General features: G+C 53.8%; 3 protein-coding genes across 8 annotated transcripts; all 3 read right to left on the bottom strand.

Annotated features, from left to right (window-relative positions):
* Positions 1–1,465: 1,465 nt before the first annotated feature.
* Positions 1,466–6,538, bottom strand: KLK10 (kallikrein related peptidase 10). Of its 2 annotated transcripts, none has more exons than XM_045856163.1 (6): positions 6,422–6,538; positions 5,925–6,029; positions 5,019–5,220; positions 4,093–4,367; positions 3,639–3,772; positions 1,466–2,062 (listed from the first exon to the last, which is right to left on the bottom strand). In XM_045856163.1, the coding sequence occupies exons 2-6, from the start codon at positions 6,013–6,015 to the stop codon at positions 1,910–1,912; spliced, it is 855 nt and encodes a 284-aa protein (XP_045712119.1). In that variant the 5' UTR covers positions 6,016–6,029; positions 6,422–6,538; the 3' UTR covers positions 1,466–1,909. The 2 variants fall into 2 exon arrangements, with proteins under 2 accessions (XP_045712119.1, XP_045712120.1); XM_045856164.1 differs by having other exon boundaries at positions 5,925–6,024; positions 6,422–6,511.
* A 1,513-nt stretch (positions 6,539–8,051) lies between these two features.
* On the bottom strand, positions 8,052–12,533 carry KLK11 (kallikrein related peptidase 11). 2 transcript variants are annotated; one of them, XM_045856330.1, is made up of 6 exons: positions 12,421–12,533; positions 10,722–10,796; positions 10,070–10,226; positions 9,434–9,699; positions 8,764–8,900; positions 8,052–8,492 (listed from the first exon to the last, which is right to left on the bottom strand). In XM_045856330.1, exons 1-6 carry the CDS (start codon positions 12,467–12,469, stop codon positions 8,340–8,342), a joined length of 837 nt encoding a protein of 278 aa, XP_045712286.1. In that variant the 5' UTR covers positions 12,470–12,533; the 3' UTR covers positions 8,052–8,339. The 2 variants fall into 2 exon arrangements, with proteins under 2 accessions (XP_045712286.1, XP_045712287.1); XM_045856331.1 differs by lacking the exon at positions 12,421–12,533 and adding an exon at positions 11,615–11,666.
* An 843-nt stretch (positions 12,534–13,376) lies between these two features.
* KLK12 (kallikrein related peptidase 12) lies at positions 13,377–17,745 on the bottom strand. Of its 4 annotated transcripts, none has more exons than XM_045856333.1 (6): positions 17,537–17,745; positions 17,296–17,351; positions 16,707–16,866; positions 15,661–15,917; positions 14,627–14,760; positions 13,377–13,733 (listed from the first exon to the last, which is right to left on the bottom strand). In XM_045856333.1, the coding sequence occupies exons 1-6, from the start codon at positions 17,563–17,565 to the stop codon at positions 13,578–13,580; spliced, it is 792 nt and encodes a 263-aa protein (XP_045712289.1). In that variant the 5' UTR covers positions 17,566–17,745; the 3' UTR covers positions 13,377–13,577. The 4 variants fall into 4 exon arrangements, with proteins under 4 accessions (XP_045712289.1, XP_045712288.1, XP_045712290.1 ...); XM_045856332.1 differs by having other exon boundaries at positions 15,661–15,920; positions 17,537–17,744; XM_045856334.1 differs by having other exon boundaries at positions 15,661–15,920; positions 17,512–17,744.
* Between the last annotated feature and the right edge of the window lie 7,634 nt (positions 17,746–25,379).

Here is a 25,379-nt window from a genome sequence, read left to right on the forward strand (position 1 = left end):
AGCCACGTATAAGGTGCATCCTTATTTTTCCCTCAAACATTTGGGGTGGGGGGAGTGCGCATTACACACGGCAACATACGGTATCCTGTAAAACCCCATGCACCACCTCCTCATCTGAGAAGACTTCCCTGGCTCCTTTGGGAAGAGTCTTTGCCCCCGCCTTGGGGCGCACTGTACTTTTTTCTGTTATAGCTTTGATCAGTTTGTTATTCTCCATTCAACACTGTATTGAGTGGCTTCTGTGTCAAGGCGCTGTCCCAGGCGCTTAAAAAACCACAGCGAATAAATTGGGTCCCTGCCCTCATGGACTGAATGGGAGGAGGGAGGGCGCAGATTATTATGGAGTACACAAATAAATGAGACTGGTTCAGCTATAACAAGTGCTGCAAAGGAAATAAAGAAAGCGATGAACGAGTGACTTGGGGGGAACGCCTTTTGCAAGGGCAATTCTGGAAGGCCTCCTTGAGGAGGTGACCTTTGAGTGGAGACCTGAATGCCAAGAATGTAAGGCATGCCTGTCACCTTGACCTGACCAGCAGCTCCCCGAGGGCCCGGCCCAGTGTGATGTGCCTCACTGATGTTTCCGGGGTGTGCTGATGGGAGTGGGGGAGGAGTCATTGGAGGGGGGCCTGTGCAACAGTCTTCCATAGTCTGTGAGGGCAGGGACCTGGGACTCACCACTGTGTTGCCAGCTTCACATGGGGCCTACCATATAATAAATGCTCAATAAATTGGTGTTTGAAAGGGAAAACAAGAACAACCTGTGCTGGATGGAAGATTTCTCTTGCAATCATATTCAGCTTACATTACCACTCCAAAATCCAGGCTAACTGGAGTTTCAGAGAGAGGAAAAGAACCCATTTGCCCACATTTTCAGAGCCAAATCTCAAAGACAATTGGAGAGGGGGTTGGGGATGGAGTCAGACCTGAGTTACAAGCCTTGGGTGAGGAACAAGGATGGAGACGTGGTGGGGTGGGATTGTAGCTCTCGGCTGGTGAGGGGACGCAGCTGGACCTAATGGCTGGGCAGGAAAATTCCCCCTGAATTTCAGAGGGCTCCTTTGCACAAACCTATCAACCGAGGTGAGGAGGGCTCCCCTGATCCCAGAGGCTGGGGTGGGCGCGGGGTGAGTGAGGTCTCTCGGGTTCCAGCGGCCCCAGGACGGCAAAGGTACCAGGTGACTCAAGCCGCCCGGCTCCTGCTGGTACTGGAGGAACTGGTGTTGGGTGGACCCGGACATGGGAAACAGTGGGAAGGAGGGAGGAAGTGGCTCAGAGGTGCTTCACAGAACGTTGGAGGCGGGGCGGACAGAGTGATTTTCCCATCAGCCCCCAGGAATGGAGCTGGGGATGGTGTGAGGGTGGGGAGGGAGGGTGGGAAACTTCCCCCGCACTTTTCTCCCCAGCACACAGAGTCATACACGTCTTACCAGGACCTGTTCACACATCGTGACAACAAGCGACGTTTCGTCACAGCGCACCGCCCATGGTGCTGATGCTTTACTGGGAATTACCATAATGATACACACACACACGGGTTATATCAGTCTCCTTACGACCATCTATGAGGTAGGCACTTCTGTGTCCCCACTCTCCACGGGAGGGAGGAAACGGAGGTCCGGAGAGCTCTTTGGCTTGTCGTGCCCGAGGTCACGAGGCAGGGGACAGTAGAGGAAGCCCAGGTGGGTGACTGATGACTCCGCTCAGAGAATGGCTGACTGCCAGCTCCCTTGCCTCTCTCGAATGGAACTTGGCCTCCACCTCCTGTGCTCCGGCTTCAGCGTGGGCAGAGAAGAGCAGTGGGCAGGAAGATGGGGGAAGAGGAGAGAAGTCCGCAGGTAAAGGTGGGCGGCAGGGGAGACCGGGCAGGAAGCATGGCAGAGGGTGAAGGCACCACGGCACCACTGCGTCAGTGGGAGCGAATGGTTTTCTCAATCCAGGAGGTGTATTTGCAGATCTGCGTGTAGACAGCCGGGTGCTGAGCAGAGCCGCAGGGGTACACACCCCAGGAAAGAATGCCTTGCAGGGTCTCATCACAGACCAGAGGGCCACCAGAGTCACTCTGCAGGGAGGAGGAAGGAGAGATCCAATGAATACGCCCACGTGAGGGCTGCCACTGGGGGGTTCTGAGGTAGTAATGGGGAGGGAGGGGTCAGAATTAGGTATGAAGTGGGGTGCGATGTGGTGGAGTTGGACTTGGGTTATGGGTGTTGGCTTGAGCAATGAGAATGGAGATGTGATGGAGCTGAGATTCTAGCACCTGGCAGGAGAGGGGATGGAGATGGATCTGCAGAGAGAGGGGGAGGGGCTGGGGGCTCAGGAATGGCGTGATGAGGGGAATGAGGCTCAGGATGGCATGGGAAGGAGGTAGGGCTGAGGACAGGTTTGGGCATGAGAAGATGGGCTGAAGGAGGCAAAGTTGGACTTGGAGACATGAATGAAAAAGGGGCTATGTATGCCCTGGCTGGTGTAGCTCAGCGGATTGAGCATCAGCCTCCAAACCAAAGAGTCGCCGGTTCAATTCTCAGTCAGGGCACATGCCTGGGTTGCAGACCAAGTCCCCAGTAGGGGGTGCAGGAGAGGTGACCACACATTGATGTTTCTCTCCCTCTCTTTCTCTCTCCCTTCCCCTCTCTAAAAATAAATAAATAAAAATCTTTTAAAAAGAAGAAGGGGCTATGTAAGGCTAGAGTAACCACATAGCATGGTCTGATGACTGACCCTTAACTGGGCAGGTCATGGCCAGTAGTCACATCCGAGACCCACATCAGCCTTAGCAAAGGCTAGTCTTTATCTTCATCAAACACTGCCCAAATTCCTATGCATCTAGGATAACATGTCTTTGAAATGTGAGAGAATCTACTTTTCCAAAACCCTCAGAAGTACAATAGTGGGCAGCAGATCAAGACCACAGAAGCCCTGGTTGTCCTGTGGCCCGCATACCCTCTCTGTACCATGTACTGTACATGTCAGAGGTCAGCCTGGACCCACCAAGGTCAAAGCAGCATGTAACTCCCCACATTACTTTGGGTTTGGTCTAGAGATTTCCCAGCTTCACTTTCTTCTGCCTCCCCTAATTGACCACCAGTGGACTTCATGAAACCTGCTTACATCTCACCTTTGATTCTGAATGTATTAAATAAACTGGGAGCCCTGGCTGGTGTGGCTCAGTGGATTGAGTGCCGGCCTGAAAACCAAAGGGTCACTAGTTCCATCCCCAGTCAGGGCACATGCCTGGGTTGTGGGCCAGGTCCCCAGTAGGGGGCGTGCAACCACACATTGATGTTTCTCTCCCTTTCTTTTTCCCTCTCTGAAAATAAATAAATAAAATCTTTTAAAAAGAAAAATAAATAAACTGGGAAACTTCTATTCTTCAGAGCATTTTTTTTTCAATCTGTTGAGATCTCACTTCCAGGCATATCCTCAAAATTTTGACTCAAATAACATTTCTATATAGGTCTGGACATACTGCTGTGGACGGGGATGAGGCTGGGGTAGGGATGGGATAGTGCTGGACATGCGGGTGATGTCTGCCTGGGGTGGCTATAGGGCTGGGGACAAGGATGGGATCACCTGCCTTCCCATCACCTGCCTATGCTCATCCCACAAGTCAGAGACCCTACCTGGGTGGTCCCTACCTGGCAGGGGTCCTGGCCCTGGTCCAGTCCCGCACACATCATGTTGTTGCTGACGACACCAGGGTAGAAGACGTCACACTCTCGGCGGCTCAGGATAGTGACTCTGGAGCAGCTCAGGCCCTTGTTGTACTTCACTAATGGGAGAAAACACCAGGCTGTCCGGGGTTCCAGCCCCAGTGCTCCAGGACCCAGGAGTCCAGACACCCAGACTGTTCCCACCCCAGGCCCCCAGCCCCTCCTCCCTCAGACCCAGGGGTCCAGGCCCCCAGTCCCTTCCCCCTCAGATCCAGGGGTCCAGTCCCCCAGCCCCTCCTCCCTCAGACCCAGGGGTCCAGGCCCCCAGCCCCTCCTCCCTCAGACCCAGGGGTCCAGGCCCCCAGGCCTTCCTCCCTCAGAACTAGGAGTCTTGACCCCCAGCCCCTCTTGCCCGAGATACAAGGCCCCGAGCTCTTGCCTCTTCGTGCAGCTGTGGTGCCCCAGCCAGCGACCTGGCACTCCTCCCCGGCCTGGGCACAGCTGCGGGGCAGGCGCAGGGCCTGGATGCGAGAGCTGAGCACAGCAGGCCTGCCCAGCTTCAGCAGCATGAGATCATGCTCATCTGTCCGCCTTGGCAGGATGGGGCCAGAGCCGTGCTGGTACTTGGGGTGCACAACGGAGAGCGTGGTTCTGCGGAGCTGCTCTCCCTGGAGCAGCAGCAGGTGGTCATCCCCAACTCGAGCCCACAGTTGCCTGGGGAGGGAAGAGCCGTCTGGAGGCAAAGCCTTTGCAGAGACTAAAATTGGATAGAGTCCCTGGGGAGGCTGGTACAGGCATTGGAGTAGGGTAGACACCTGGATCCCTGAAGGGGGCTGGGGATCCTGGGTTGGGGGGCAGAGGGGACTGGGGGCACAGACTCCTAGGCCCGAAGTAACAGTGAGTGGAGGAGAGGAGAGCCAAGCACCTGAATTCTTTGGACATGGGAAGGAACCATGAGGTGTTTGGGTCCCTGACTTCCGTGGGGCGGGGGGTGTCTCCCTGGGCAAGCCTGTCCTTTCCCGCCTCCCTCAGGGATTCATGAGATGAATAATTTCTTTTAGTTCTAAATTCCTAACCACACCAGACCTTGACTTCTGTCTGCTGCGCTCAACTATCTACACTTAAATGGAATACAAGCAGAATCAGGATGCGCCTGGAAAAGCTAAGAAGGATCACACCTCCCCCTGGCGGCCACAGCACAGCCCCACCTTTCCTCCTGCAGAAAGCCCTGCAGAACGGACCCCCACCGGGCTGGGACAATTCCGGACCCCCTCAAGTCCAGCCCCATCCGACCCCCACCCTTCCCGCCCACCTCGAGGCCAGCTTCCACAGAGGCCTCGTGGCATCCCCGAGGCGCTCCCCTACTTTTTGTTTCCACAGTGCGCGGCCGTAAGCACCCAGCTCTTGTCCACCAGGACACCGGCGCAGTGGAACGAGAGGCCGTTGAAGAGGGAGACCTGCCAGGGCTGCGAGCCGCGCGCGCACGGGGCGCCAAAGGCTTCGGGGTCCAAAGCCGTGTCGTTTCTGGAGAACGCCGCGTCATTTCTGGAGAGCGCCGCCTCTGCAGCTGGAGGAAGGAGGTGGCCATCAGGGCAGGCAGGGCAGGGCAAAGGCTGGGTTTGGGGTCAGTGTGTGGCCTTGGGACGGAGCAGGGGGTAGGAGGGAGGAAGGTGCGCAGCCAAAACCCGGGAGAAAGCGGAAAATGGGGAAGGGAGAAGGGTCTTGCTGGAACCTTTTGGAAGCCAACGAGGAAAAAGGGCGTGAAAGGGGAAGAAGGTGGGGACGGGTGGAGTGGAGAAATGGGACCCAACTGGGTGGGCCTGGAGGGGCGGGGATAGAACGCTGGGCCAGGTAGGTGAGGAGTAGGTGTGGGATTAACGCAAAGTGATGGAAAAGGGGGCTAAGACAAAAAACTGTAAGGAAAGACTTGGGATAAAATAGGGCGGAGTAAGAAAGGACCAGGACAAAACGGAACGGAGTGAGGGGGCAGGATTAGCGAATGGTGAAGTAAGAGGCGAGGAAAGGAGGCCGAGTAGGAAAAGTGGGATAGTGGATCCGCGCGCGCGCGCGGCCTGGGCTGAGGCGCAGCATCCCCGGCGGAGCGAGACAAGGGGCGTGGCAGACTTGGGGCGGGGCCTACTCCGGGCAGGTAGGTGGGTGGGTGTTGGGGTCCCAAGCGCTAGAGCGGAGTGCAGAGGTTGGTGGTGAGAGCTCACTCTCGCCTTGTCCCAGGTCTCCGCGCCTTCCGCCAAGCCCTAACAGCCGCCTCACCCCAGAGTTGCGCCATCAGCAGCGGCAGCAGCAGCTTCGCCTGGGCCAGGGCGCCAGAGGCGGCAGAAAGGTGGAGTTGTGGGGGTCTCATGGCCGGGACCTGGGCTTGAGGGGCGAGGAGCAAGTTAAAATAGGTTCTAACCAAGACCCTCATCCCGCTGTGCCCTCCCGCTTAGCCTGGGCCACCCCAGCCCGCGGGGACTGTGTAACCTGCGGCCCACGACCTCAGGGCGGGCCGACTGGCGATTCCAGCTGAAACAGCGGTAAGGGGCGCAATTATCCTAATGATGCCCCTGGCTGCGTCCTCCCGCCCTCCCTGAGCCGAAGGGAGCGCCCTCCCTCCTGGCTGGTATTGCCCCGCTGCTAGCCTCTTGGTGCATGGGGTTTCACCCTTCTGCACAAGTAGGGTAGGGGTCTAAAGGGAAATCGAGGCTCAAGCAGAGCTCCTGCCCGCGATTTGAGGATCCCCAACCATAGCGATGTGCGTTCCGCCTCACCTGAGAGTCACCAAAAGGAAGGAGGGAGGGGACTCCCAAGGACCTTTACCCTGCCTTGTAGGCTGCCAGGATCCTCTGCCCAGGGACCCCTGGCCAGGCCTTCCCTTTTAACCTCACACAGCCCGGAAACTACCCCACCCTCCCTCCAGGGCCTCACCCCCACCTTTTCCCTCTCCCTAATTATTACCGTGGGTGCGGCTGGCACCCAGCCTGGGCCCCAGATTCCTGTTCTGGGAGCGGCCAGGGAATACAGCCTTCTCCCATTGCTCGAAACACCCTTTTTGGAGCTGGGCTTCATTTAGGATGTCCCTAGGTCTCTCGCTTCAAGAAATCTCTCCAGGTGGGGAGAGAGGGTGCCCAGGGAGCCCGAGGGTGGCGGGCACAGTGTCTCCCAGGGAGAGAGGTGATCATGAGCAAAAGAGAAGAAGATAAACAGGGAAATGCATACCTGGAGTGATCCCGTAAGAAAAGCCAGGAGGCTGCCAGGGAGGGAGGGAGGCAGAGAGACAGGAGAGATTGAAGGAAACAGTGGGGGCCACAGAGACAGATACCCAGAAACAGAGAGAGGAAGATGGGGAGGCAAAGGAGGAGAAGGAGGCAGAGACGGAGGCGCAGAGGGATGCTCTGGGCTTGAGTCCAGCCCCACAGGCAGAGCGGTGGGCTCGGCCACTGTGTGCCCCAGGGACCAGGGGACCAGCCCCCATGTGTGTTGCGGGGGAGGTTCCATGTCATCCCCGTGTGTGGTCACTGCACATCCTCCCTGTCATCTGTGTGTCTTCAGGTGACATGCAGGCCCATGAGTCATAGGAAGCTACAAGAGGAGTCATCAGCTCCTCAGCTGACTTCCTCATTTCAGGTGAGGAATGGGAGACTCAGAGAGGGCAGTGCCTCATGGGAAGTCACAGAGCAAGTCCACCTAACAAGCAGGAGGCCCCGGTCCCCACTCTGGGCTCTTACCCCTCATGCCAGCTACCTCTCTTGCGAGGGAAGAAGAACATTGGAAAAGAGCCTGGGCACTGGACTCTTTGCCCAGCAACTTCTCCAGCGAGATGTGAATTAATTCCAGAGGTTGTCCAGCTCAGCACTGTCTAATAGCATTTTCTGCACCAATGGCAACGTCCAATCAGTGACATCCAACAGGACAGTCAATGGTGCATTCGGTACGTGTCAAGTGGGACCAAAGAATGACATTTCTGGTTGTATGGGATTTTAATTTCAACAGTCACCTGTGGTTGGCGGCTGCTGGATTGGCCTGCACCGCTCTAGGGGAACCACCTACGTATCATGGAGGCTGGAAACAAGACAATGGCAGCTCCCCTGTGCTCTGTCTTCACTAGTGTAGTCACACTGACCTCACGTGCTCTCGTGCTCTCTGCGTGCACAACTCAACAGGTGAGGAAACTGAGTACCAAGTCAATATGGCTCAGTAGTTAAGAAGTCACCCTGCTTCAGAACTCCTTGCTTATTCTACTTCCTGCTGTGTGGCCACGAGCGAGTGCTTCATTTCACTGTGCCTCAGTTTCCTCCTCTGCTGAGTAGGTGTTATAATTACGCTGACCCCATCAGGTTTTTGCAAAGGTTCAGTTAATTGACACATCTAAAAGCCCTTGGTCCAGGGTCTGGCACACAGTAAGCATTCAAAAGATTTGTGTTTATTAGCATAAAATTTGTGCCAGGACTCTCTTTGGGGCTGGGGCTACAACAGTGAACCCAACAGGTATTGATTGATACTCACTCTCAGAGTCCCAGGTTAGTATGAGGCTGCTTATTAAGCTGTAGCATCTCGCTAGTCAAGGAAGCCCAAAGAGAGCATGTAAAGGGGTCATGGCTTGGGCTTCATGATGAAGAGAATGAATGGGAACCACACCATCACGTGAGGATGGGGTGCTGGTGTGGGTGGTGAGCTGGTCCTGGCTAATTAATTGTTCTTCATTGTCTCCTTGATCCAGTCCACGTATTTGCACACCTTCGTGTAGACACCAGGCTTTCTGGTGATAGCACATGGGTCCTGGCCCCAGGATATAATGCCTTGAAGAGACCCGTTACAGACCAGAGGACCTCCAGAGTCGCCCTGTGGGTGGGGAGAGAGAAAACTAGTCAGAGAGGATGCGGGCTGTGGGAGGGGGACGATGTTGGGCATGGCATTAGGCAGGAGGTGGGGTTAGCGTTGGGAGTGTGGTGAACGTTGAGGGGTGGATCGGAGGTGAGGCTGCAGTTATGGGTAGGAGCCAATATGGGGTTAGGGTTGAAAATGGTTAGGGGGATAGGTTAGGGTTGGGATGAGATTGTGGAGGTGGGTGAAAACACAGTCGAGGTTGGAGACCCAGGCCCCGCCCTCTCACCTGGCAGGAGTCCTTGCCGGACTGCCGGACACCTGCACACACCATGGTGTTTGTGATGTTGCCAGGGTAGGCGTTCTCACAGTCCTTGTGGTCGATGATGGTGATGTTGGCGCAGCGCAAGGTGTGGGGCAGGTGCACTGTGGAAACGTCAGCAAGGGGTGTGGAGACTGCCAGCCTCCTGGCTCTGCTCCCTCTCCCCAGAGCTGGTTCTGCACCCCGCACCCACCCGGGGCCTTGCCCTGAATCCGGTCCCGTGTTCACGTACGGCCAGCTCATCTCTCTTGCTTGTAACAACAGCTATAGAGTAAGTTCTCAGTTGCTCTATAAGCATTATCTCCCATTCAGCCCCATTAGGTGGGCGTGGTTAAGGCTCATTTTAAGGAGAAGAAAACCGAGGTTGAGAGAGGTGAAGCCTCTTGGCTAAGGTCTTACGGCAGCAGGTATGGACCTGGGACCGCACTTCCCGTCTGTATGACTCCGAGGCCCACACTTGGGTCTCCACCGCCTGCGCCGCCCCGGCCCTTTCCATCCCCCCTTTCAACGTATCCTACTCCTGACACCCCCGTGCAGCCCCCTCTTTTAACACTAGGACTCACTTCAGGGTTCCCTCCACCCTCCCACAATCACGGCCCCCTGCCCCCACCACGCCCCCACCCGGTGGAGCTCCTACACTGGGGGCTGGACGTGCTGCCCCAGCCAGAAATGAGGCAGCTGGTGCCCGGAGAGACGCAGTGGGACGACAGGGTGAGGGGCCGCACGGCCCAGGTGATGAAGGCTGGCGCCGCCATCTTCACCAGCATGATGTCGTTGCGGTGGTCTTTGTTGGGCACGCTGTCGTTGAAGTCTGGGTGCGGGAAGGACTCCGTGGCGACGCGGATCTGCGTGTAGCGGTCCCGCTGGTGGATGTTGTGCTTCCCCAGGTGAACTGTGTATTGGCTGAGGTGGGAGAGGCCATTGGTCAGAGGTGCAAGGGTTGGGGGGAGACAGGGGGTGGGGCGAGAGGCAGTGGGGGAGGGGGAGACCTGAGTGCACGGGAGGGAATGAAGGGTCACACCTCCACTTCCAACCTCACCCCTGGCTCCCACTGAAACCCCTTCCTAGCTACACCCCAACCCAACACGCAGCCCCGCACCCAGTCCCAACGTCCTCCATGCTTCCTCCTCAACCCCAAGCGGCCCCCCACCATCAGTGCTAACCCCACCCCACTTTTCTCACCCCAACCACATTCTCCCCATCCCCAAGCCTCTTTCCCTCCATCTCCCCGTCTCCAGCCCCCTCCCGGCCCCGCCCCAGCCCCCGCACCCACGGCTTGCGGCAGTGGGCAGCAGTCAGGACCCATTTACGGGCGATGAGCGTCGCTCCGCACAGCAGCCGTGTGTTCTGGAAGAGAGCCACCTGCCAGGGCTGAGAGTGAGGGAGACACTCGTGCCCCTGGATGATCCTGGTCTCTCCCCCTACATGCCCTGCAGAGGGTGGGGGCACAAGAGGGGGCTCAGGCATGAGAGGACTCCCAGGAGAGAGGGGGTGAGTGTCTGTGCTGGGGCCTGGGGTCCCGCTGGGATGCACTGTGTGGACGGGCCAGATGATAGATGTCTGAAATCCTTCCATCACGGCTGGCCACTAGCCACTGTCCTGAGCTCTTTGAATACCCCCCCTACCACCACCACCACCACTCCAGCCCGGGAGCCCTGGTCCCTCCCCTGGGACTCTCATTGACCTCTCCCCCTTCTAGCACCTGAAGGGCTTCCACCATAAAGGAAGGACACATTATGACCCATACATCCATTCAGATGCCATCTGGGTTACTCTGTATTTTGAATATGAGCCCTGTCCATGTCCAGAATGAGAGGGCTGGGGGATTCTAGAGGTCGCAGAGGGAGGGAGGCCCATGCCCTTCCCCTTCACCGCCCCACCCCCCGTACCTGGCACCAGCAAGTATGATTAATCGCCCACTGTACCTGTCACCAGTGCAAGTATGATTAATCGCAGAATCGTCATGGCCTGGAGGGGGAGAGGGCAGGCCCCAGGGTCTTCTGAGAACAAGGAGGTACAAGGGGCCGAGTCACTTTATGGGGAGACTATGGCGGACTGGGTCATGCCCTTTCCTCTCTCCCTCCGACTATCCCCAGGGAGAAATTGCAGGCCTGGAAGAATCCCCTCATTCTTACAGCGCCCCAACCTCCAAAACCTTACAGTGAATCTTTGGTAGGGAGGGTGGCCTAGGGGCCTGGTCTCAGCTGGAAGCTTCTCATATCCAAGGAGGATGTGGAAAAGGCTGGGAGAGGCTGTGGCTGGGGCAGGTGATGGGCTGGCCCTGTTTTAAGTCGGCCACTGAAACTCTGAGATTCATTCTGCAGAATGCTTTTCTCTCCTTGCCCACCTGAGACCTGGCCAGGCTCCAGCAGCTCAGGGCAGAACAATAAAGGGGACTGGCACCATGTAGCAACCACCCAGGGGGATATGGGCCCTTCAGAGGTTCCCCAGGGTGCAGAGGGGGCTCTGCCTGGGATGGTGTTTTGGACTTCGCCCTGCTGAACCCTTGTGTCTTGGAAGGACAACTGGACAGAACTGGGACGGAGGGGCTGGTCACAGGAAGAGTCAGTGCCCTCAGCTACCCTGGCCAGCAGGGGTGGAGGTGGAGGGCTGAACTCAGTGACAGAAGCTGGAGTCAGAGGTCACTGAGGTTGGGGGCAGCCGATTGGAGGGGCAGAGAGAAAGGGATAGCCCCCACCCGAGCCTAGAAGGACAGAGCCGAGGGAGAAATGGTGCTGAGGCCCAGGAGGCCTGGTGCTGTCTGTCTGGTGCCGCCTGGGGGGGGCGGGGGGAACCTCCCCTTCCCTCCCAGACTCACGGGCTCTGGGGCTGGGGCTCCGGGGCCCACGGTGGTGGTGGTGGCAGCTGCGGCAGGCTGGGGCAGGCTGGGCTGGAGTGCAAGGCACCAGGCAGGCAGGCGGGAGGGGGGTGGCCCATGGTGACTGGGCCTCCCAGCCCTGCCTTATTGCCCCGGGGGCGGGGTGTATGTGGGGGCCCTCCCCAGACGGGCCTCAGAGGCAATGCCGCCCTCTCACCGCCTGCCCGCCTGTGTCATCTCTCCAAGCCCCTCTCCTCTCTGCTTCTCTTGGTTTCTCCCGTCCACACATCTGTTTGCATCTGCCCTGTCACTCCAAATCTCTCTCTTCATCTGTCATTCCCCTCCTTTCTGTAACTCTGCGTGCATATCATTTTTGTGCCTTGGTGTGGCTGTGCCTTTCTGTCTTCGTCTACCTCTGTTTTTATCTCCCACGCTTTCTTATTCTTCTGGGTGTCTATCTTTGCCTCCCTCTCTCCCTCCAGCTGTCTTTTTCTCTCTCTCCCTGTCTCTAAAACCCTCTTCTCTTCCCTCATCTCCTCCTGTGCCTGCCCCTCCTTCCCCACAGCCTGAGCCCAGGTGGGCCCCTGGCCTCCTTTGGGCCCCTCCCTTCTCCATTCCAAGGTGGAGCTGCTGCCAGGCGAAGGGGCAGGACAGCAGGGTGGGGGAGACAGGTTGGGGCCTGTGGGAGTTGAAGCCTGAGAGTGGGAAATCAGGGCTGCTCTGCAGACCCTTCCCTCTGCTCCTCTCTCCCCGCTCCCACTCCACCAGGAACCCCAGGGTCCTTGGATTGCAGCAACGGCACTTACTCGCTGTGTGACCCGGGTCCGGTGACTTCCCAAATTCGAGCCACCTCATTTTCCTCGTCTGCAAGCTCGAGGGACAATCCCTATTTCTCCTGGCTTGTTATCGATTAGATCTTGTCGTCTTGCCTTCTTCTCTCCCCTAACCGGATGCAGAGCAGGCCTGCCGGGTAGGCCTGGCTTCTGGCAGCAGCCAGGCCGGGCCCCAAACCTCAGCTCTGTCTCTTCCTACCTTGATGACGTAGGACAAGGGACTCCACCCAAGTGAGGCTCAGTTTCTTCATCTGTGACAGGGGGTGACAGCCCTGCCTCGGGAGGTTGGGACGAGGACTTCGGAAGAGTTGAGGATAGTAGGTGCTCAGCGGAAGTTCCCCCAGCTGTCATGACTACACCTCAAATTCCGCTTCCACTCGCTGGGGAGAAGTTCTCTTCCCACCTCCAGGAGAGGTGGTGGAGATGGACCCCAAGGGTGTGGGCAGGACAATTCTAAGAGGTAGGCTGGGCCCTCTTGCCTTCCCAGGGCTGCACCCCACCCTCTGTCATCGCAAGCATAAAAACGAACCCACATTAACTTTAATGTATGCTCAACTCCAGCAGAACCAAGTCGCCATTGGCTCCATGGCGGAATGTTACATTTTACAGACATTTAATTAAATGGTCATGAATTTCGATTTCACATGTTGTCATTTGGTATCTTGCAGCCAATAATTTTTTCCACCTTCAGGTCCTTATGAGCCCTTGAAAAGCTCTGGGTTGCTGTTCTCATTGTGTCAGATGAAGAAAAGTGCAACCCCCCCTTTTTTTTTTATAAATAACTTTTTTTAGTCCATGTCTGTGTGGCCCCCAAGGGAAAGCCCTCACCCCCTCTGATTCATATTCCTACACCTGGGAGTAGGGGAACTGATGAACCTTCCCCCTTCATTCTCAACCAGCACAAGAATACCACATAGACATCACCCATTCTCAAGCTATATTTATTCCAAATAGTCACATACTCCCTCCTCCCAGAACCAGGGGTCTTAGAAGGGCTGGCTGGAGTTGGAGTTCCAGGAAGAATATCCTCAGACCAAGACAAGTGAGAGCTGGGGCTGACGGTGGAGAAGGTGCTGGAGCTCTGGGGGTCCCAGTGGCCCCCAAGCTGGGGGTGGAGGTAGAAGAGCAGGTCAGTTGTTCTGTATGACTCTCTGTATCCAGTTCACATATTTGCAAATATTGGTATAGACTCCCGGGATGCCTCCTTGCCCGCAAGGCCCCACGGACCCCCAGGACACCAGACCCTGAAGGACGCCTCCACACACCAGGGGGCCACCAGAGTCGCCCTGAAAGAAAAGGGGAAAGGAGCCTGGCCTGAATAGGGAGAAATCTTGTTCCCATTTCCCCCTCCCAAGCCCGTTTCTGGGCCTGAGGACAGGGGCTCCAAGCCTTGTCATCAGAGAAAGAGCACAGCCAGGTTCCAGAAAGACAACAGCAGCGACTGCACAGTAGAGAACAAACCCTAGGAGCCAAACCCAAGGAAGAAGGGCGGCACTCTGCAAAAGGTAGAGAGGTCCCTCAAGGACAATGGCTTTGGCTCTGATCAATGAGGGAAGAGGACACCATCACCAACAACCAATCCCAGAGAAGGAGGGTGGGGCTTCACAAAGGGTTGAGAGGTCCCTCAAGGACAATGGCTGGGACCCTGACCAATGAGGGTTGAAAGCACAGGCACCAATAAACAATCCCAGCAAATGAGGGCGGGATTCCCTAAGAGTTCTCTGCCGAATGATAGCTGGGGCCCTGGCCAGACCAGTGAGGCAGGCCTCCTCTCTGGAGAACCCAAGAGGGCAAGGTAGCAGAATTTGAGGCTGAGAGAGCTCTCCAGCCCCCTTTGCTGCCTCCATCCTGAAATATCTCCCTGGGGCCAGTATCAACTGGAGGATGGTAGGGGGAAGACTCAGAACTGGAGAGGCAGTAGTTTACCTGTCTGAGCTCCAGGTGCCCTGCCGGCTGGTGCTTTGCCCTTCCCCATCTCCCTCTCCTCTCTCTGCCCACCCTCCCTCTCTTTGTCCTCCATTCCCTGGCTCTTCTTCCTGCTCTCTCTCCCTCCTTCATTCTGTGCCTCTCCTTCTTTCTGACCTCAGCTTTCTCCCTCACCCCCTTTCTCTGAGTTACCCCTCCCCCCACTTCCTCTTCTTTGTCCCCTATCTGCCTGTCCTGGGTGCCCATGCATTACCTGGCAGGCATCCTCCCCCGGGACACCGCCTGCACACACCATGTTGTCTGTGATTCTCCCAGGGTACACGGCTCGGCAGGTGGCAGCAGAGACGATGGAGATATTGAGGCATTGGAGCAGGTCTGGGAAGGGGTCTGGGGGTGGAAGATGGATGCTGTAGTTCCCCCCAACAGCTCCCCGCTTTGCAGCCACACCCCTCCTCTCTAGGAAGCTCAGTCCAAGGCTCTAACCCATCCCCTCCCTGCGACCTCCATTACAACCCTCAAACCTCCAAATTTTGGATTTATGACTTGATTTCATAGTGACCCTTGACCCCAGTCCTGTTATTAACCTCTAACTTTGAGGGCTGTAACTCTAGACCCTCCTTGTCTCTCCAACCTCAGATATGGTGAATGCAGACCTGACCTCCTGACCTTCAGTCTCAGCTATCATGACCTTCAACCTTCAGTCTTGTCATCCTTTGATTATGAGTTGACCTCATGTCTTCTCTCTCCTAACCCCATATTTCTTCTCTTCACCTTGAGTTCCAACCTCAGTTCCGCACCCTCTAAACCCTTGGTCCCTACTCCAAAGTGACCTCTGATCCTAGTTTATTTGAACCTCAACTGTGTGACCCCTAACCTCTGGCTCCACACCCCAAACACTATGGCTTCCCCCAATTTCCATCCTTAGGTTGTGGTCAGCTTTTGCAACATGTGTATCCTATGACCTCAACTCTTCAATGACCTTGACCACCAGAGTCCATGACCCATGACCCCATGATCCTGTTTATATACGCCTTTTGCTCTAGCCTGATGATGCTTGATGGCATTCTGACCTTTAAGGACATCCTTGACCCATGACTTCTGACTCCATATTCAACTCCTTAACCACTTGGACTCCCAAGACCTGATCCACCACTATCTTTGGCCCTAGACTGCAATCCTGATGTTCGAACATTTACCCAACCTTCCTCTGACATGGTGTTACTCCTGACCTCTCACTCTCCACCCAGATTTTGCCCATCCTGATCCCTAAGCCCAGGGCCCCCTTACTCCATGGTTGGTTGGTGGTGCCCCAGCCCGAGATGTGGCACTGAGTGCCAGGTGCTGCACAGCTGGTGGGAAGGGCCAGGGGCTGGACGCTGCGGGTCAGGAGGACCGGAGTGCCCAGTCTCAGCAGCCGCAGGTCATGCTCATGATTCCTCTGGCTGCCCTGGTAGTCAGGGTAGGTGACGGAGAAGCCGCTGCGCCGGATCTGCTCCGTCCAGTCCAGGCGACTGAGGCTGTGCTCCCCCAGGCGCACCCAGTACCTGCTGGGGGTTGTGTTGGCTCGGCGGGTGGACCGCACCCAGGCTCCCAGGCCCTCCTGCCTCTCTCTCACGTCCCCTGATCATTGGCTCTCGTTCTCTGTCTCGGGTGCCCTCTCTCTACCTCTTGGTCTTTGTCTCCATCGCCCAGTGCTCCCCAGGGCACTGCACTGGGTCCCCTTCTGATTCTCTCAGCTGGGGAGGCCCACGGGGGTAGGGGCATTGTTTAGTCTCCTTTGCTGTGCTGTTCCCACCACCCAGGAGCCTGCCTGGGCTGTCAATCTTGCTGATAAAGTTAATGCTCTTCTGTCCTGCTTGAATTTCTCCCTGTCCCCACACCTCTCCATCTCTTTGTGTCTGAAACTTTCCTTTCTTGTGAAATCCAGAGTATCAGACCTACAAAGCCCATTGCTGTCTTGTTACAGATGGGGCCACTGAGGCTGCACAGAGTTTGGGTCAGGCATGAGCCCGGGACCCAACCTGGGTCAGAGAATGGCTGGGGATTGGTGACAGATGCTGTATAGGAAGGGAGTGGAATTTGAAAGAATGGGAGGTGGGTAGGCAGGTTCTAGGACCCTCCGCCTGCCCTCCACCCCACTGAGCCCCAGCCAGCCCCACCCCAGGCTCATATTTTGAGAAGGTCCTACCCTTTGCCTAACCTCAGAGTCTCTTCTGGCAGAACCATCATCTCCTTCCTCTTAGACACTCCCTCTCATGAGCCCCGCCCCCAGCTCTCTCCTCCCAACCCCCATCTTCGCCCACTCCAGCAAGAGACACAAACAGGGGGCTTACCTGCCGCTGCAGTGAGCAGCTGTGAGGACCCACCTGCGGTCCACGAGGACCCCCCCACAGCGCAGGTTGGCGCCTTCAAACAGCCCCACCTGCCAAGGTTGTGAGTGAGGAACACACTCTGTGCCATTATAAATCTTCTCTGTGGATGCGTGGCTGAGCCCTGAGGACAGGGGTAGGGGCCAGAGAGGTGAGGTCAGAGACTGTGGATCAGATACAGAAACACATCCAGAGTTGGAGAGGCATAGAAAGAGAAAGAAGCGATAGGAAGACAGAGATCCTGAGAGAGAGAGCCAAGCACAGGGAGACACCTAGTGATGTAAAGAAAAAGATACAGTGTAACCCCAAGAGATACAGTGAGGAAGAGAAAGAGGGAAACAGAAAGAGAGAGATGCTTGAAGACAGAGAGGAGAAAGCAAGAGCAGGAGAGAGGGAGAGAGAGAGAGAGAATGGAGACACAGTGACAGGGGGAGATAGGAGGTGGATCAAAAGATACAGGGAGAGGCGAGGGGACCCTGGGCTTTGGAGGTGAAGGAGATGAGTGTCCCTTCATGGGGGAGGGAGGGACACCTCTTCCCTCTGAGGAACTCACCAATAACACACAGGAGCCAAAAGATGCTGGACCCCATGGTGGGCCACCTCCAGGTTCTGGGGAACAGGTTGGGGGGGTGGTTCTCAGAGATGGCCCTCTTCTTTTCAGCCCGCTCCTCCCTTCCTCATCCTTCTCATATCAGCTCCACGAAGAGGGGATGTCCTCCCCTCTACCTCCCATTGTCTTTGCCTGTCTCCCGGCCCATCACCCCCTCACCTGTGACTGCCTGCCTCCTGCTCACCTTGTCTCTCTGCCTGCTGGGTCCTCCATGTGGCTGTTGCCGTTTCAGCCTGTCTGTGTCTCTATTATCTGCCTGCCCACCTACCAGCCTATCTCGTCACCTGCTGGCCAGTCAACGCTCCTACTGTCCACCTGGTTTCTCAGTCAACCTGTCATGCTGCCCCACCTGTCCCCCTCCTTCTGTCTGTCTGTCCCAGGCCGGCGGCGGCTGACACAGCTTTTAACTGTCTTTGTTCCAGCCCATTCAGTTTCCTGGTTGAGGGAAGGGGATCAGGAAAACACTGGGTGGAGTGCCCTCTAATCCCCTGGAAACTCTTCCCGACTCGGATGACTCTTCCTTGAGCTTTGCAGATGAATGAAGGAAGGGGAACAGGGAGGGGGCCTGGGGAGGCTCTGGAGGGAAGGCACGACCCCACCCCTTCTCCCCTCCTCTCCAAACCAGCCAGCAGTTCCTCCCGCCCCATCTCCTGCTGTTGACTCAAGGTGATCTCTTGGAACTGGGCTCTAATTCCAACTCCAGTGAAAAAGGCTCGGGGAGGGTGGGGCTCTCGGACAACCCGGTGACGGGGCGAAGTGAGAGGCAGGGAAACCTAAGGCAGAGAGAGCCTGGGAAAGAGAAGAGGAAGAGGAGGAGGAGGAGGAGGAGGAAGAGACTTCACACAAGGTGACAGAAGAGGGTTTCCAAACTGGGTTCTGTGGATGTCTAATGCTGACTGGATGTCTAATGTTGTTTTTAATGATAAGATTTTTATTTATTGAGTTATTCATGGGTTGACTGACCCTTGTATGCACCCTGACCAGAGATCAAACCTGCAACCTTGGTGTGTGGAGGGCTACCGGGCCAGGGTCCATGAAAGGTTTTTCTTTGCAAAAGGGCTTCCTCTGAGAAAGGAACGGAAGGGGGAAGGAACTAAGAGGAGAGGGCTTCCCGTTCCACTCCTATATATTTTGGGTGATCTTTTCTTCTCTGGATTCAGAATCACAAAACTTCAGGTTTTGGTTTGTTGTGAAACTCCACCTAATTTCTCCCTTTTTGTGGATATATTTTTGTGTCTGGGGGGTGCAATATGGTTTATTGAGATGCAACTTACATGCCATAAAATTCACCCTTTAGTTTCAGTCAGGAGCTGTGTGCTTCTGGAACCAGGGCCCACGTGACTTTTCAAGAAAAGCTGGAAATTCAGATTTATGTTGGGACATTTCCCAACTTCCAATATTGGCCAATCTGCCCTTCCCCCAAAACAGCCATGGGTCCAACACAGAATTCTCTCTTCTCCCTTCCCTCTCTCTGCTTTTCTTTTTTTTTTTTGAAGTAAAATTCACATAACCTAAAATTGGGCATTTGAATGATTTTATAATCTACAATTCAACGGATTCCACTGCATTTATGAAGCTGTGCAACCACCACCACAATCTAGTCAAGGATGTTTTCATCGCCCCTCAAGGGACCCCCATACCCATCCAGCTGACGTCCATCAGCTGATGAATGGAGGAATAAAATATGGTCCTTCCACACAATGGGCTATTATTCAGCTAGAAAAAAGAACAAGGCACTAATAGGAGCCACAGCATGGATGAACCTAGAAAGTATGAGGCTGAGTGTTGGGGTGGGGGAAGAGAAACAAAAGACCACATGTTGTAGGATTCCATGTGTATGAAATGTCCCAAATAGCCAAATCTACAGAGACAGAGAGCAGATTAGTGGCTGCCGGAGGCTGAAGGCAGTGGGGTATGAGGAGTGGAGGGATGGCTTAGTGCCTCTCTTTGACACAGAAATGTGCAGTCTGTGGCTTCTGGCTGGAGCCAATCCGGTGTTCTTGTAGCTGAAGCCTCAGAGAGCAGAGATTGGTCTGCAGCTCCGAGCACCCTTGCCAAGTCCCCCAGGAAGCCCCCCTGCCTCCCGCTCTACTCTTGGCTCTCATCATACACACAGCACGAAGCCCGCTGCCCAGAGAGAACTCAGCCACCCAACACCTGGTCACAGATGTGGAAACGGAGGCGCCGCTAGATGAAGACACATGAGCAGCAGGTGAGTGGCTGAACTCAAGTTCGAACCCAGGCAGGCTGTCTCCAGAGCTCGTGTTGTTATTCATTGTCCAAACACACAAATGAACAGACGAATGACCAAATGAGTGCACGTGTGAATAGGTGAACGTAGGGCCTTTCCTATGGGTTTCAAAGAAAGAGGATAGCTTTTGGAACCCTGCAGATGAGGTTAAACATTGGGTTCATCCCATGACTCATTGGGAGTCCCTTGCTGGGACTCAATGGTCCCCAATGACTGGCCCATCTGAAAAGTGGGGCTAGGGGGAAGCTAAATGTCTCTACATGGTTTCCTCCTGGGATCATCCAACATGGTAACAAAGATGGGTGGGGCCCCTGGCTGGTGTGGTTCAGTGGATTGAGTGCTGGCTTGCGAACCAAAGGGTTGTTGGTTCGATTCCCAATCAGGGCATGTGCCTGTGTTGGACCTGGTTCCCCAGTGGGGGATGCATGAGAGGCAGCCACACATTGATGCTTCTCTCCCTCTCTTCCTCCCTTCCCCTTTTTCTAAAAATAAATAGATAAAATCTTAAAAAAAAAGATGGGTAGGGATATCAGGTAGGTGAGCTATAGACACTATCAAAGTTACCCATATCAATTTACACAATTTGTGGGCCTTTGCCCTGTTGGTTGGAGGGTCATGCCGTACACCCAAAGGATTGCAAGTTCAATTCCCAGTCAGGGCACATATCTAGGTTGCAGGTTCAATCCTCAGTAGGGAAACATATAGGAGGCAGCCAATCAATGTTTCTCTCTCACATCACTGTCTCTCTCTCTCTCTCTCTCTCTCTTCCTCTCTCTGAAAATGATACAAAGATCCTTGGGTAAGGATTCAAATTTTATTTATTTATTTTTAGATTTTTTCAATTTTTTACTTAAAAATATTTAATTTATTTATTTTAGACAGAGGGGAAGGGAGGGACAAAGAGAGGGAGAGAAAATCCATGTGTGTTTGCCTCGCCATATGGTTGGTGCTACAGCTTGGTGCTACAACTTCTTTCTCTTCCTTCTATGTTTCTATCTCATTCGATTCCTCTGCTCATTCATTTGCTCATTCAGTCACTCAACAAATACCCTGAGAAGCCTGTGTGCCTAATGCTGTGCTGGATGACTCTGGGACCACAGAGTTCATCCGAATTAGCCCCAGAGCTCTGTCTTCCCACCATCCTTCCCTGCCAGACTTCTCCACATGTGCCTCCTCACTGCGTGCACCCTGCAGCCAGGCTCTTTTTGGGTTCCCACAGACTTCCATGTTGAGCAATCCAGAGGCCACCTGTCTGTCCATCTGTCTGAACATTTCTTACTCAACCTTTCCGCAACATTCCACATGCCAGCCGCTCCTCTCTGGCTTCCGGAAGCCATGCATTGCTGGTTTTCCTCCTACTTTGTTGGCTCCCCTTCCTGGCCTCCTATATGAATAGGCCTTTTCTTCCTTCACTGGCGTCTTCACAAACAAGGGTGTTCCCAGGGCCCTGTCCTAAGCCACGGCAGATGCACTGACTGCATACACCTGACAGTCTCTACCTGTCATCCGTCACTGGGGCGGCTTGGTTCTCAGGCCTCTCCCCAACTTCCTGAATGACCCAAACTGAGCTCACTGGCTGTCCACGTCGACCTGTTCTCAGAACCCTGTTGGTCTGCATGGTGGCCCCACCATCTACTCAGTCTCCCGGTGCAGACCCAACCCTATCTAGAACCCAAGTGCCTGGATGTGTCCCATCAGGCCCCAAGACTGACTGCCTCCACTACCGGCTCCGTGTCTTTGAAATCTGTCTCTCCAGCTCCTGCAGTTTGAGTCCACTTTGCTTCCAAACTGCTCCCCCTGGGACTCCTGCCTCCTCAATCCTCCCACCACCTGTCTGCGTTTCTCATCTCACCATTGCACTTGTTAAAAATCAAAGCTTGGGCTTAAGTCCCATTGGTCCCCTGTGATAGTATAATTTACAATTATAAATATATGTTTGGTCTTCCCCCCCAATTCTGGCACAGAGCTCCTAAAACTTTTGGAATTTCCTAGGTGGAGGTATCTCTTGTGGGTGAATGAAGTGACTTTTGGAAAGCTCCTAAGGATGGGGGCTGGTTGCCAGGGGAACCAACCATGTGATTAGAGGGTTGGAACTTTCAGTCCCACCCATCAGCCCCCATCTCTGGGGAGGGGATAGAAGCTGGAGGTTGAATCAGTCACCGATGGCCAAGGGTTTAATCAGTCCTGCCTATGGAATGAAGCCTTAAAAACGCAAGAGGAGAGTGTTCAGAGAGCTGTTTCAGGGTCGGTGAACACGTGGAGATTTGCGGAGGAGAGGTGCCTGGAGAGGACATGCCCTTCCCACATACCTGGCCCTCGGGATCTCTTGCATCCTGCTGTTCCTGAGTTACAACCTTTTATAATAAACTGGTGATCTAGTAAGTAAAATGTTCTTCTGAGTTCTGGAAGCCACTCTAGCAAATCAAGCAAACTCAAGGAGGGAGTTGTAACCTCGGATCTACAGGTAGTGGTCAGGAGCATAGGTGAGAACCTGGACTTTTGATTGGCATCTGAAGTGTGGCAGGAAGAGGGGGACTTGAGAGGGGGAGGGGCAGTTTTGTAGGACTGAGCCTTTAATTTGTGGGATCTGACTATCTCCTGGTGACAGTGTCAGACTTGAGTTTCAATTGTAGGACACCCAGCTGGTGTCCAAGAATCGCTTGGTGAAGTGGGGCAACCCCACCCCACACATTAGAATTGGGTGCACAACCTTATAACCCCCATTAGCCTGGAAAGTCCAGCCTAGGTTCTTACACAAGGCCCACAGCTGAGGCGGTGACTGAACTTGGCCTGGACCCTCCGGATTATAAGGGAGAGGTCCTTGGGAATGGTCATGGAGGGAAGTACAGGAATGTGTCCCCATCAACCTGGATGAGCTCAACTCACTGGTGAATTTTCTTTAGTCTAAGTTGACACTTCTGTAAACTGGGGGGCTGATATTTCCTCCACAGGGGTCTTGGGAGAATGAAAACGGCTTTTTAGGCTGGACCAGTGCCTGGAAGTATTGCCATTTTTTTGACCCCATCCTTCCTCACTTTTCTGTCTCTCTTCCTAGTCTCCTTCAGCTTTCCAAATTCCTCTGCAGCCAGGTCCCCATTGTTATTAAAATTTCCCTAGGAAAAAAAAAAACACCACACAAGAAAAGAACACCTGGCTTTGAAATCCTGGGAGGGAGGGAGGAGGAGAGGCTCAGAAGCCTCAGAGCCTGGCCACCTGGCTGGCTTTCTTGATTTAAGGTGTGGGCAGCCAGTCTCCAGCTCAGGTATGTCATTATTTTCTGTTCCTTGTTCCACAGGAAGGATTTGGGTGGCCACATCTCACTCGCAAATCCTCAGCTGTCACCCAAGGCTGCTTGCTCTGGCACTGGCAGCCTGGGAGACATAGTGTCATAACAATTATATCAGTAAGAGCAACAATATTAATGAGAGCTGCCACTTACTAAGCACTCACTCAGTACCTGGTCTTCTTTTTGAGCGATTTGCACAGGTTAACATATCAATCTCCCTGGGTGCCCTTTGAAGTATGTGCTCCCTCTTTCAGTGTTTATTAATATATGTAGCTAGTTCTTCATCCTCAAAAGGAGATTTGAATTGGTGACTTTGCTCTCCTTATTTTATTCCTTATCACATTTCCTCCTGCTATTCTCTTTATTATTGTGTATCGTTTGCCATTCTCTTTATTATCTATCCTTTGCTATTGTTTTTACTATTGTGTACTTTTGCTAGTTTTCATTATGTAGTCTTTGCTATTATCTTTGTTGTTGTATATCCTTGTTATTGTTTCCATAACTGTGTATCTTTTGCTATTATATTTATTATTGCAGGGCCTTTAAAAAATTAGTATGGAATTCACACATAAAAGTAACCATTCAAGGTGAACAGTTCAGTGGTATTTAGTACATTTGCAAATGTTGTAGCTTTATTAGTATATGGTATAACAAATTGTGTATCGTTTTGTGTGTACTGTCTTCTTCCCAGACTATCCCATTTAAAAGCAACTCCAGTTCTGGCCAGGTAGCTCAGTTGGTTAGAACATCATCCCAATATACCAAGGTTGCAGGTTTGATCCTGGTCAGGGCACGTACAAGAATCAACTGATGAGTACTGGCTGGTGTGGTTCAGTGGATTGAGCACCAGCCTGTGAACCAGAAAGTTGCAGGTTTGATTCCTGGTCAGGGCAAATGCCTGGGTTGTGGGCCAGGTCCCCAGGTTAGGGTGTGTGAGAGGCAACCGATTGATGCATCTCTCACACATTGATTTTTCTCTCCCTCTCCTTCTCCCTCCCTTCCTCTAACAGTAAATAAATAAAAGCAATTCCACTCATTCTCCCTATCTTTTCACCCTGACCCCCCTTTTTTAACCACCTGACAATTTATCTCTTAATTCACCTTTTTATCATGTGTCTCCCCACGAGAAAATGTAAACTCTATAAGAGCAGAAGTTTCTGTCTGTTTAATTCACTGTTTATCACTTGTGTCTACAAAAGTGCCTGGCTTATCATAGGTACCAACATTTGAATAAACAAAATTATATTTGCCAATACTCAGGAGAGTGCCTGCACATGTCAGCCCTGAAAGTTTGCTAAGAAAAATAAGGAAGTGCAACACCCTTTGACACTCTTCAAAGGGGTTGTTATTGACATCCAAATGTCATCTTTGATAGAGAACCACCCAGATAATAGCGGTAAGCCAATCTTTATCTGCACAACAATGCTATGAAGAAAAATTATGAGCCCTGGCTGGTGTGGATTGAGTGATGGCCTGCAAACTGAAACTTCACTGGTTTGATTCCCAGTCAGGGCACATGTCTGGGTTGCAGGCCAGGTCCCTGGTTGGGGGCATATGAGAGGCAACTGATCGATGTATCTAGCACACATAAATCACATTGATGTTTCTCTCCCTCTCCCTTCTGTAAAAATAAATAAGTAAAAATTATGAGCCCCATTTTACAGATGAGGAAAGAGACATGGTGAGTTTTATAACTCATTCAAAGCAGGGACCTCTGTGGCTTAAGCATGTGACCATTGTGTTCTGAGGTCATGGCCAAAGATGTCACCACAGCACGGGGCACTGAACAAGGGTGTCCATGGAGAGGGGCAGGATATTTGGTGGATAGTAGGGTCTAGGCATGGAGGGATACTGAACTCCATCACTATCAATTCTAGAGCAGGTGTGGGGATTCAGAGATAGGCAGTATTGTCAGAGACCAGATGTCGGTAGGGATGGGGCATCTGGGAGGCCCGGAACTATGTAAGGATGCAACATTGAGTACCCCATGTTGGCTGTGGTGACATTCAGGACATACCGTGTTGTCAGGGCAGAAGAGAATACTTTCAGAGTGAAACGTCATGGGAGCATGGGAGCCTAGGACCTTCCCGAGTCCAAAGTGTAGAAGGACCTAGAACACTGGCAATGACTAAACACCTGAAGGAGTCTGGAATATTTTCAAGGATGGTGTGTTAATGGAACTTAGAATCTTGTCAGGACGGGCTGGAGGTACTTCAGGGTTTCGCAGATAAAACATTCAGATGGAGACCTGGGTTTACGTTGAAACAGTTGGCAGATCTGGAACGTGTCTGGGCTGGGACATTCAGGGCACTGGGGTGTTTCAGGGGTACACCGTCTGGCAGAGTGTGACGCTGGCAGTAACTGAGTGTTTTTGAAACACGGAATGTCAGCTGGGATGGGACCTTTGGAGAACGTGAATTGCCGGTTTGAGGGGAACAGCCTGAGAGGGGCAGAGCAGGGCTGGGCAAGCCAAGTAAGGAGGGCACGAGG

Source organism: Phyllostomus hastatus, unplaced genomic scaffold, assembly GCF_019186645.2.
Source record: "Phyllostomus hastatus isolate PE091 unplaced genomic scaffold, TTU_PhHast_1.1 phas_scaffold_1224, whole genome shotgun sequence".
Taxonomy (NCBI): Eukaryota; Metazoa; Chordata; class Mammalia; order Chiroptera; family Phyllostomidae; genus Phyllostomus; species Phyllostomus hastatus.

What these genes read in the sequence shown, in the direction of transcription:
- KLK10 (XM_045856163.1), bottom strand. Translation starts at nt 6,015, where the DNA reads ATGAGACCCCCACAACTCCACCTTTCTGCCGCCTCTGGCGCCCTGGCC. An exon ending in GCGCACTGTGGAAACAAAAA is followed by an intron (nt 4,368 to 5,018) that starts GTAGGGGAGCGC and finishes TTCCCTCCCCAG; the next exon opens with GCAACTGTGGGCTCGAGTTG. An exon ending in AGGGCCAGGACCCCTGCCAG is followed by an intron (nt 2,063 to 3,638) that starts GTAGGGACCACC and finishes TCCTCCCTGCAG; the next exon opens with AGTGACTCTGGTGGCCCTCT.
- KLK11 (XM_045856330.1), bottom strand. Translation starts at nt 12,469, where the DNA reads ATGAGGTGGCTCGAATTTGGGAAGTCACCGGACCCGGGTCACACAGCG. An exon ending in GGACCCGGGTCACACAGCGA is followed by an intron (nt 10,797 to 12,420) that starts GTAAGTGCCGTT and finishes CCTTGTTCTCAG; the next exon opens with AAGACCCTGGGGCCTGCCCT. An exon ending in CCGGCAAGGACTCCTGCCAG is followed by an intron (nt 8,493 to 8,763) that starts GTGAGAGGGCGG and finishes CCCCACCCACAG; the next exon opens with GGCGACTCTGGAGGTCCTCT.
- KLK12 (XM_045856332.1), bottom strand. Translation starts at nt 17,565, where the DNA reads ATGGAGGACCCAGCAGGCAGAGAGACAAG. An exon ending in CACCACCAACCAACCATGGA is followed by an intron (nt 14,761 to 15,660) that starts GTAAGGGGGCCC and finishes TTCCACCCCCAG; the next exon opens with ACCCCTTCCCAGACCTGCTC. An exon ending in CGGGGGAGGATGCCTGCCAG is followed by an intron (nt 13,734 to 14,626) that starts GTAATGCATGGG and finishes CTTTTCTTTCAG; the next exon opens with GGCGACTCTGGTGGCCCCCT.